Here is a 12,403-nt window from a genome sequence, read left to right as displayed (position 1 = left end):
TCTTGGTAATATTTAACATTAAACGAGGCTTCCGAATGACTTGCTGGAATAAAACGCATGGAAGTAATGTGTAATATTTCTTTACTTGCAAGTTTCCACTAACAAGTCTACTTCAGGCAGCCTCCATTGATTCTAACAATATGCTGAGCTCACTCAATTAAAGTGCACCTAAACCCCTCCATCCCCATTTCCCCCCCCAGAAAATCCCCATATTTCGGTAAGCATCTCTGCAGAAGTATTTTTTTTTAATTTGGTGAAATCTTCGGTATTTTGTACCTTCTGGAAAAACGGAAAATAGTCTAAAATCAACACCAGTTTGGTTCACGACCGAGTTTAAAGGAGCATGGGTCTAGTGGTTGCTGACGTCACTTTGAGAACACGAGAACACCACACATACTTCACTTGTTTCTTTTATATAGTTAGATTAACCATATGTAGATTGGTAGGAGAGATTCTGTCCACCGCGACGTTGAACCTGCATAACTTTTTTTATGTTTGCGCAAACTCCAGGAAACTTAAGGTCGTTTTAAAAAATTTAACTAAAAGAAGTTTTATGCGGTCAGTTGTATTCATTGACTTTGATGTTGTCATGGCAACCAAATTTTGACAGGCAGTTTTCTTCACAAAATGGAAAACCCCTTTTTAAACTAGAGAAAAAAACTTTTCTTAATATAACTGTTGTTTTAAGGTAAATTAGTGTTTCTTTAATTAATGGTTCTGATTGGTTTTTGCTCAATTTCGGTGCTTTTCTGAAGCTATGAAAGGAAACGTGATGTAATATTTTTAAAGCCTGGTGAACAAATGAGAATGATTTATTGTTCAGTAATAACAAAGGCAATTTCGGAAAAAGATATTCCGAGTGCTCCTATTAGGAGTCGAACCTAAGACCTTACATTTACAAGTTCGAATGCCCTACCACTGCCTGGGGAACAAATGAGTATGATGTATTATTCGGTAATAACACAGGCAAACTCGGAAAAATAAATTCCGAGTGTTCCTATCAGGAGTAAGACCTAAGACCTTCCGACTACTAGTTCAGATGCTCTAAGGCTTAAAAAAATATCACATCACATTTCCTTTCATTGCGCACATGCCACTCATCGACATTCCATTCGAAGCAGTATGTGGGATGTTTGTCCCATAAACCTAGTTTAATGGCCTTAGCTTCCACGAGTCTCCTGTAGCTCAGTGGTAGAGCATCCGAACTCGTAATAGTGGGTTCGACTTCTGATTGCAGTCAGTTGCAGAGGTTGCAGTTAGATTAGGAATTTGCAGGAAGGAAAAGCGAGCCGTACGATACCTTCTTAAGGCGAAGAGCGTCCAGAGGCGAAGAAACGAAGAAAAAGATGGGTCGACTTTGTTAGAAAGAAGGGTGCTCGATGGAAGTCATCGAAGACTTCAGTAATATGCTCGAAGTATTTTGTAACTGACTATTTTGTATGTAATTACACATGCACAAAGGATCAAAGGATGAAGATTCGGAACAAAAAAACAATAGAGAGACACATTTCGAGAAGTATATAACTCAGTGAGGCGGCTCACCAGTCGCGTGTAAAGAACGAGTAGGGTCAACAATTTAGTGGCTCGAAGTCTCGGTGGCTCGCCATTGGCGGTCAGGGTGTAAAGAGCGAGTAAGGTTTATAATTTAGTGGCGCGACGGCTCAGCAGCCTGTCAATCCCCTTCCAGAGTGTAAAGAACGGGTTAGAGCGAGACAGCTTCGGAATTACCGCTTTCCCAGCAATTTATACTTTTGTGATAGCAGAACGACCCTTACAGTCCACAACAGCGCTAGCAACGACGTTCGCACATTTTTGTAACCAAACGACTCCACAATTTCTACACTTGTATCTAAAGTACAGTAACGTTATGTTAGCGGGTAAATTATTTAAGAAATACAAACGCTTTAGCGTGTAAAGAAAGCGTGCCAACACGTGGAAAATATCAATAAGCACGACAAAACCACGCGCAAAATTAATGGAAACGATCGCGAATCTTGACATTCCTTGAGTTCTACATCGTCCTTTAATCGGTCCTTTAGAATACGGCCTTCACTTCTCCTTGGTATCTCGCTGTCCTTTTTGCGTCCGCCAGTGAGTTGTCAGCATAAGCAACAGCTTCGTCATCCCTAGACTCACTCGTGGTTTAGGTTATCTCTGTGGTGATAAACGGGATAAATCCTAATCGGGTTCCATTTCGTATCCAGCAATAAAAGTGATTTCTGAGTCGCCTGAGTCAAAGTTCGTCTCCAAATGCGATGACGTAAATGACGTTGTAAAATTTCAGTAGAATTCTGATTGCTATAGAGCCCGAATCGTACGGGTTTTGCTACAGAAAGTTTTCACAGTTCAAAAATAAAGATAACTGACTGAAAATCGCTTGAGCGTGGTCCTCGATTCTACATCACACCTTACACAGAATCACCCAATATTTTTATCGTGAAAATTTCCGTGTTCAAGGTTCCTCCCCCCCCCCCCCCCCCCGAAAAAAAAAAATGTTGGAGAATAATGAAGTGATGTCCTTTACCGAAACTTTTTCAACGGAAATCTGAAAGAGTCAAGCGATTCAGGCAAAATGGAAGTTTTTGCAGTCGTTTGACCCGATGCAGATCATACTGTACTGGCGTCGAACAGCTCAAGAATAAGACGAGGACGAAGATCAAGATGGCCTTACCGCTACCGTTCTGACCGTTCTGCGCGCTCGATTCGCAGGCGACGTTTCGATGAATGATTGTTTAGTACTTGGATATACTTTGCCGAAATGAAAAGGCGAAGAATTTCGTAGTTTGCTGGATATTGTCTCTCCAAACTCGATTTTGTTCGATTTGAGAATGCGAGAGCACACAGATGCTGCAAATGGAAATTGCACAGGCCCGTCAAAAACTCACTTTTGATGGAAGTAATAGTGTTTAAGAGCGGCTTGCTGTAAATATCAACTATACCCATGCAAGATAGAAAGATTCGATGTTCTCAAACTTTGCCATAGTAAAGGGCTTTGCTAACTTGTTACAAAAATTGAACTTTGAAGTTGTTTGGATTTTTATTTTCTTGTCGAGACGAGGCTTAGTAATTTCCTCTCACAGTGCCCGAAATATGTCCTGAAATTACACTTTTATCAAAGGTTAGCAAACCAAAACGGAAACCGTACCAGGAAAAACTGATGCATGCCATTAAAATATCATCCTTCAACGGCGATGTAGAGCTGTTAGGTCTTAATGAATTTCGATCCTGGATTTCTTGAGGAATTTCCAAAATTATGCCTCGCGGAAGTATTGCGTGACGTTCAATTTTGGCCAGATTCGTGGGCAAAAAAATCGGTCTGGTACATGGATTTACCTATCAAAACTATTATTGCCGCCAAAAGTATCATTTTATCTTAGCTTTCACCGAAAATTTAGCTTGGGTAAATGAAACGGCAAATTGTGAGAGCGTGTTGAAAACAAGACACTCACGCCAATTAATTGGCATTTTGACCCGCCATGCTGCGAGTATTATCACGGTTAATTTACATAAAAAAAAGTTCAACTCTGTGTTAAATGTACGTAAAAAGTCTTTTGTGTCCCTCAAATATCCGAGCGATATATTATATCCCACGTGTAAGTCAATACCAGTGCGAAACGACCAGTTTTGTTACCAATTGTAAGTGTAGCGGTTTTATTTTGATTTGTTTACAGAATGCCACAATCACATAACAGGTTATATATAAACTGAGAAACATTTCTCGAAAACTTGTGTAATACATGGGTTTGCCTATCGAGGCTATTATTCCAACTAAAAGTATCATTTGTCTTAGCTTTTATCGAGAAACTAGCCTGGATAAATGAAATGACAAATTCTGCGAGCGTCTGTAGTCTTCAAACCAATGTGCTCAAGCTAGTTAGTTTTGACCTTCCGCACCGCGAGCACTTCCCACCGTATCGGAAAAGGGTATCCAAAAACTGTTAGATGGTTCATTAAATGATGTGCGATGTCAGTTTTCGTCTGTGTAAATCAATATCAAGGTAAAATGACCATTTTCGTAGTTTTATGTAATGTTTATTTTAAATTGCGAAGCCTAGGAATGGACGCAACATAATATCAGTTGATATATCATTATCGACAAACAACTTGAGAAAAACTTATGATAAATACAGGAAACTCTACTTCTTACCTCAGTCGAGGGTTATCTGTATGAGATAATTACAACATTTTAGCAGATTTAGTCGATGCGTATACGGAACATTCATTCAAATTCATAACTGTTGCCTAGTTACACTATAACAGCGAAGCACAGGCTTCGCACGTATTTGTTACGCACTTTGCTCGATGCTATACTGCTGCCTTTCCCTCATACAGTCGAACCTTCCCTTGCAACCACCCCTCGTAAGCGACCACCTCTCTTGAGCCAAAGTTCCAAAATATCCCCAGTCAAATCACTATAATTGGAACCTCTCGTAAGCGACCACCTCTTGTAGGCGACCGCGGCCATTTTTAGAAATTTTTTTTTACTACCCGTAAGCAACCACTTGTCACATACACGACAAAAGTCCTCATCTATCCCCTGTCAGAAGTTGGAAAATTTACCTCTGTAGCATTATCACATGTACATTCTTGGGTAGTTCAGGGGACATGAATGTCACAATTGGAGGTGTCCTGAAATAGACTTGTCCCATTCTTAGTATTGGGTAACTAATACCGCAGGCGAACCATCACCTTGGATGCTGAAATTTTACTGGCAATATAATTTTCTGAAAGTTGAAAAACGTTATTGTGGCTACTAAACCTCTGGAGTCACCTTATGCTAATGAGTTGAGAATTTAGACCACCTCTCGTAAGCGACCACCTCCCGTAAGAGACCACCTACGCTTGACATTTTGGGTGGTCGCTTACGGGAGGTTTGACTCTAGTAATATACACCAACAGAAAAGGATTCTCAAGTAACTTGGATTCCACAATTATATCCGAAGGATGGCAAACAACAATTACTCCTGCAGCGCGCGCTACACAATTACCTACATCGGGCTGACTTTGGCGTCATGCATTGTAACTGTTTCGCTAAGTAGCATCCTTTTTATTTTATTACTTTTTTTTTCTGAAACATTGAAAACGATAAAATGGCGACGGACCGGGACAGGGTAATACCGCGTTTTCTGCTTAATCAAAGCAGCAGAGTTCTTTTTGTTAGATCGCCATCTAACCCCAAACAGATCACGCTGCCTTGAACAAATAGTCAGTTCAAGATGAGTTCTGTCGATATCAAACACTCCTGTAAGATGATAAGATATTAAATCTACCACACTGAACGTTCCAGGTTAAAATTGGAAAATAGGGCGGAGTAATGACTCATATCAACTTTGCAAGCAAGTAATAATCTCTAACCTTTTAGAGAAGAACTTTGTTGTGAAGTGAATTTTGGTGGAGTGGCAGATTTACTTCTGTATGAAAACTGCAAACGTTTCATCCATCAATCAGCTGTTCAATAACACTACGATCCATAGCCTAATCATGAGGACGCCCAGCCTGCCTTTGGGTATCAGGTACTCGGAGGCTGTCTTCGAATCTCAGTACAGATATCTTCAATAACCCCCTCCTCCTCCTCCAAGATTTTATTAAACAAATCGGTTAAAGTTTATGGATTTAGGTGACATATTCGTCCAAAGACGTGGAATGCAGATTGAAACGAGGAAAAAAAAAGAAAGAAACAAAAATTGAAACAAAATAAAACAACGGCAGAAAAGTCAGCTTTAATGTGCATATTCAGGGACGGTTTCCTCGCCATTACCTTGACTTGTAAATTGAATGATTTCCTTTTCTTAAGTAAGGCAAATAAATAATGATGATGATGATGATGATGATGATGATGATGATGATGATGATGATGATGATGATGATGATGATGATGATGATGAGGGTTGGGTCGGGAGAGCATTGGGGTGGTGGGTACTCATTTGTCTAACCTACAGAGTTTGTCAGAACCGATGTGACTGTTTACAGGTATAGTTTTTAATTTAGAACTCCAAGGTTAGGGAAGTACAAAATATCGTTAGGGTTAGGGTTTGTCACTGCCCCCCTCCCCCACCACCCTCCCTGACCCCGCGCTACCCTAAACTTTTCAGGTCACGCATGATAGATCCTCTACTGGCGTGCAATCGTCCGTTTCAGACGTGGTTAATGCGTGACATCCGGAAAGTACTGACAGACATACTTGACAAGGTATTTCAATCGTGGGAAAGTTTAATAAAACCTTTTCCCATCAACAAGAAAATTCGGACAAGATGGCCATGATAGCCAGGCAGGCTCCAGCTAGAATTCTAGCTAGGAAACGTCTTTTTGTAAGAGCAAAAAAGCCCTGCCGCAACCCAGAAAATGTCATCAGTGACGGATTACCAACCGGAGACCATAATGCCCTAAAGAGTGGAAAACTGGTATACTTGCTCACACTCATACCTCACGTCTTGAAAGGTCCGCTATATATTTTAAGCGTAGGAGGAAAGAAGTTGTCTGTACATCTGGCCAGGCAACTACAAAATATATATAAAATTATGAACATTGTTCCTTACCTACTCGAGCGAGTATGAGTTTCGCTTCACAAAGTTGAAAGACTACCGGAACTGCATCCACAAACGCCTCCAACAAGTTTGGCATATCCACACGAAGCCATCTGTAGTAATTTATTACAATACACCAGGAGCCATAATCAGGGATGGATCCCTGATTATGGCTCCTGAATACAACATTCCAGTAAGAGGACTGGACAGCTAGATAGATTAAACTTTGATATTTCAGCGTCTTTCACTAAGCAACTGACCATGAGCACTAGGGTAATACCAGGATGCAGGATTGCGTAATTCTATTAGAAATGAACGGTAATAGTACAAGTGATGACCATGACTGGTACAATACCTGGCCTGTGCGAATGGCCTTGTCAGCATAACATAAGTAACACTTCGCAAAGAGTGATCGTCTTGAAAAATTTATTTAACATTCTTAGTATAAAAAGAAAACTAGAGGGCTGAAAGACTCAAGCATAAAATAATTTGGAAACAAAAACAACAAAGACGCACGATATTAATGCTTAACGGCTAGGCAGTATTGGGTATCCTGTGTTCAAAAGGTAATCCGAACGACGTGTAACAGTTTATTTACCACATGAAAGTCTCGTAAATGCGATTGTTTATCCAGTGATGCTACAATTTCTCGAGATAAAAGTAAGAAGGACTTCCAGATATTAAATTTCATGTATGTCACACAAGGTTTTTGAAAACCTTTGACGATATTGAGTTATAAACAGATTGCTTGTCGGATCGTATAAGTAATTCAAAATAAAACCGCTACATCAGGCAACGGACCTATACAAATCATGGACCCGGGTCCATGGACCACCCATGTGGACCCAGTCCGTGGACCACCTTGTGGGCTCGGTCCATGGACCACCTCGTGGACCCGGTCCATGGACCACCCCTGAGGACTGGGTCCATGGACACAGCCCCTGTCGAACCACCAAAGACCCCCCTTCGATATCTCGAAATGTAAACACTGCTCTTCGCAAGTACCTTTTACAACGGATTATAGACGAAACCAACCTTTTACCTTGTTCCTACTTCATGTGAGGCACGTGTTTGTTTATACTCCACTAGGCTTCGTTTTATCCGTATTTCTTAACTGCACATGTAAAGCTTAGTCTAGTTTCGACAACGTATGCTTCCAAAAGAATAGCAATGGTCTTCTGAATTCTTCTGCATCCCGTAATAAAAATACTTGGGACTTGGCCTAGTCTTTCTCGTTCTGCTTGCGCCCGGACGATTTGTTTAAAAAAGGTGTGATGAAGAACGAAATCTACCTTGTCGGTACTCACCAGAAATCAGACCCTACGATTGCAAAGAAAACTAAATATGGATTGCGTGTAAAACTCAATGGTGGTAAAAGCATAAAATCTCAATTACATAGAAAGTAGAAGGTGAATTACATATTGAATGCCATATTTAATCTGTATTTTATACACAGTCCGCAGTCCATCCTTTATTATATTGACAGGTAAAATATGCCTTCGAAAATTTATTAGTGGTGGTCCATGGACCGGGTCCACAGGGGTGGTCCATGGACCGGGTCCACGAGGTGGTCCATGGACCTGGGTCCATGTTTTGTATACGTCCATCTGGCAACAAAAATGGTCGTTTTTCCCTGGTAATGACTTATGTATGGGAGATGATATATCGCTCGGAGATTTGAGGGACGTACATTTAACACAGAGTCGAACTTTTTTATGAAAATTAACCGTGATAATACTTGCAACATGGCGGGTCAAAATGCCAATCAATTAGCGTGAGTGTCTTGTTTTCAACACGCTCTCACAATTTGCCGTTTCATTTACCCAAGCTAAATTTTCGGTAAAAGCTGAGATAAAATGATACTTTTGGCGGCAATAATAGTTTTGATAGGTAAATCCATGTACCAGATCGATTTTTTTGCCCACGAATCTGGCCAAAATTGAACGTCACGCAATACTTCCGCGAGGCATAATTTTGGAAATTCCTCAAGAAATTCAGGATCGAAATTTATTAAGACCTAACAGCTCTACATCGCCGTTGAAGGATGATATTTTAAGGGCATGCATCAGTTTTTCCTGGTACGGTTTTCGTTTTGGTTTGCTAACCTTCGATAGAAGTGTAATTTCAGGACCGATTTCGGGCGCTGTGAGAGGAAATTACTAAACCTCGTCTCGAAAAGAAAATGAAAATCCAAACAACTTCAAAGTTCAATTTTTGTAACAAGTTAGCAGAGCCCTTTAATATGGCAAAGTTTGAGAAAATCGAATTTTTCTATCTTGCATGGGTATAGTTGATATTTACAGCAAGCCGCTCTTAAAAGTCAGATCGAGCGCGTTTACTCACGAAGCATGATGAATTTTCTGCGATGACCAACAGTATGGTCCTCACGCAAGATCTTATTTGAGGTTGACAGATCGGACCCGGCCAAGCGACTCTCGCTGTGTGTCTGTTGTGTTGATAAGAGCCTTGGTATAGTTTTCTGAGTTTTGCTTTCTTGTATCAGAGATTCTTCCCTTTTGATCAAAATGTGGTGCGACCGCTCGTGATCGTGAGGGGAAATGCTCAAATATACTGAATGAAGGTTTGCTTACTGTTCATTAGGATTAGTTTTCGATATGCATGACAATGTGTATCATGCTGCAATTCCCGGGTACAATTGTAGCTCTGTGGCGTTTGTTTAGGTATATCGGCTCGAATTAAGCAAGATTTCTGGAAGCGCTAAATAAATGTTATCTGCCAAGACTGAGGATCCGTGGATTTTTCTACCCGTCATTTCATGCTCGTGCTATTTAACTGCAGTACGATTGCAGGATGATTGTTTATCACGGATATGAGAGTCTAATATATCCACACACAGCTGATCATCGTTGTCTTTCACTTTCAAGAGCTATGGCTTGAATCTTTCCTGTGAATTCGGGTAAACCGAATCTACTTCTGCCGTAAAGTTTCGTCTCTCGGGAAGTAATGTATACTTATTCCCGGCATGCCAGTTTTTTTCGAGCAGTTTGTCATATTGGAGTTACCAGACGCATAATAAGTCGCCGAGATCGAAGAAACTCCCTCGGCCGCCATGACACTAGTGTGTTCCAAAGTATTTTCTACGTCACAACCTAGTAATACGATCGTTTTGGCCGCGCGCAACATGGAGACACTTTCCGGCGCTAAATTCGAACCTTTCAGGGATCATAATTGCGGATTGAGAAGGTTTTGTTCGGTAAAACCCACATATTCAGACCGAGAAATTCATAAACTAACAAACCGTGACAAAAAAATGTTTACTTCATAGGCACTTTAAGGAGGATACAAAGGCGAAGATTTAACCAAAACAACAAAAACACCAAACACCAAAGGATTAAAATTTATTTTATTATTTACTAACATTTGACTCGTAGTCCTTAGGAGAAAAATTAATGAACTGTACCAAAACAAGCATTTCTCTGTAAAACGCTCTATTCTTGATTTTTAATTATAGTAAAGAACAAAAAACGTATCACAAAGCTTAGCTTTTAATTAAGCAGTGACAACGTATAAAGCTATACACTAATTAACTTATACCATTATTTTGTGCGGATTTTTGCAGTTCAATATCTAATAAATTGAACTTGTAGTGAATGATTTTTGGAATGTACTCAAAAAGGAGAGTAATTATGTTGATTTAAAACGTCCCTTTATTGTTCTCTTACTCAGTTTTTCTTCCCTTAAACCTTTCTATAATGGTTATTTAATTTTTTTGTAAAAATGGAAACGCTAAAAAATCATGACGTTTCGACCTCTTCGAGGTCATTTTCAAGTGCGAGTAAAATACAAAACTTAGCATAAATATATAACAAACAGTTCAAATCGGTAAGAAAGTCGTGCACGCTAAAATGTGATAAAATGTGTTAATGTTAAGTATTCATAAATAAAATAAAAAGGACATAAACAATTAAATAATAATAAAACAATAATAAGCCTTGTTAAGAACTGTCTAAACAAATAATTTCGCGCGGATGGAATCACACTGTTTGTTCAGCGTTGGTTTTAGTTCTTTGGTAAAAGGCATTTCCAAAATGAGGCAGTAAAGTTTGTTTTGACACTTTCTTAAAATTTTGAAACATCCTCAACCTTGCATTTAAGCTCTCATCAACGTGAAAGCTCATTAATCAGGAATGAGAACGCCTCAAAGAGACTTTTTCCCGACTGCGCTACCGAGACAAACTTTTACAGTCTACCATCCGCCAAATTCATTGATTCAAAAGTGTCTGAGGATTCACGTACCCAACAGCAAGTACCTGAGAAGCAAAAAGCCCCAGTAAGAATCGTACTGCCTTTCAAAGATCAGAAATCTGCAAACGCACTGCGCATACAACTTGGAGACCTCGGTCGGAAGATCAATGAGGATACCAGCCCGGTGTACACAAGTCGAAAGATCACGGACGAAAATAATCAAAGTGAGGAAAGACAAGCCACCCCTTGTGAATCAACAGTGCGTTGTGTATTATTTTCAGTGTAGCCTGTGCGATGCAGGCTATGTTGGTAACACGTGCCGATACCTTCACCAGCGAATTGAAGAATTCAAGGGATTGACAGACGGAAACCACCTGAAGGAGCAGCACAATATAGCCCGAAATGGCATTGCGCGAAGTTTTAAAATTTTAAGAAAATGTCAAGACAAACTTGACTGCCTCATTTTCGTAACGCTTTTTTTTTTTTTATCAAAGAACTTAAACCAACACCAAACAAACAGTGTGATTCCATCCGCGCAAAATTATTTGTTTAGATCAGTTCTTAGCAAGCCTCGTTATTTTTTTTTTTATTATTTCATTGTTTTGTGTCTTTTTTTAACTTTATAAATAAATACTTATCACTGACATGTTTTATCACATTTTAGCGTTTATGAAATTCTTACCGATTTTAACTGTTTGTAATATATTTATGCTAAGTTTTGTATCTTATTCGCACTTGAAAATGATCTCGGAGAGGTCGAAACGTCGTGGTTTTTTTTTTTTCTTTTTTTTTTTTTTTTTTTGCGTTAACTTTAATCACTAATTGATCTATAACTAAGAAATTACTCATTAAAACTAAATGTCTACTTAATCCAACAGGATGTGGTGCCGTTGTCAACAACGTACTGAAAAGTCCCGGATATCCAAACAACTATCCAAACAACATGGACTGTGTTTATCGAGTACAAATTCCACACGGCATGGCCATAAGGATTTACTTTTCTGATTTTACCCTGGCGGGTTATTCATCTTGCGGGTACAAAACTATCGAATCAGTGTTTATAATATACATTACATAACCTTCATTGCACAATAACGGGGGTTGTGATTGTTTCTTTGTTTTGTCTATATTTGCTTGAACCTTGTTTTTTTCCATCGTTAGGGCTAAGTATTAGTCTTTCTGTTTTTGGCCCTTTCTCCGTTATTTTAATACCTTTATTCTCCTAATGTATATTGTGGAGATGACTGGAGAAGAATAAAAGACAAAAAAAAAAAAAAAAGAAAGAAAGAAAGAAAAAGAAAAACAAAGGTTTATACACTACTCGAAAAAAAGTTATTGAAACATCGCAAAAAACAAATTTACTTGTTAGTCTCATTACCCTAGAAGTAGCTATTTTTATCTTGAGACTCATTCGCCTGTTTCTTTCCTTATTTGTGTGTGTTTTTTTTTTTTGCTTTTTGTTGTTATTGTTGTTGTTTTGATCTGCGGAATGCGTGTACCTTAGTGCCAACCGTTTTTCTATGGCATGGAAAAATGAAATACAACTTTTATTTCTGTTTTCCGTTTTCCTACAACATTAAAAAACGGAATTCAAAGTTCTATTTTCGTTTTTCTTTTTTTTACGACTTTGGAAAACGGAATTCCAATTTCCATTTCCGTTTTTCGTTTTTTTA

General features: G+C 39.1%; 1 protein-coding gene across 1 annotated transcript in view; it reads left to right on the top strand.

Moving 5' to 3' along the window:
* The window catches only part of LOC146456960 (scavenger receptor cysteine-rich domain-containing protein DMBT1-like), a gene marked incomplete at its 3' end in the record, with an annotated part of 596,400 nt that overhangs the window by 401,691 nt on the left and 182,306 nt on the right, over positions 1–12,403 (top strand). The window contains exon 15 of the mRNA XM_085092482.1: positions 11,609–11,765. Within this exon, the coding sequence (XP_084948608.1) occupies positions 11,609–11,765 (157 nt within the window). The remainder of the gene's footprint in view (positions 1–11,608; positions 11,766–12,403) is intronic.

Source organism: Pavona decussata, unplaced genomic scaffold (assembly GCF_977016875.1).
Source record: "Pavona decussata unplaced genomic scaffold, jaPavDecu1.1 SCAFFOLD_252, whole genome shotgun sequence".
In the NCBI taxonomy this organism is placed as follows: Eukaryota; Metazoa; Cnidaria; class Anthozoa; order Scleractinia; family Agariciidae; genus Pavona; species Pavona decussata.
Note: the sequence above shows the minus strand (reverse complement) of the source record. Positions and strands in the feature narration are given on the sequence as shown.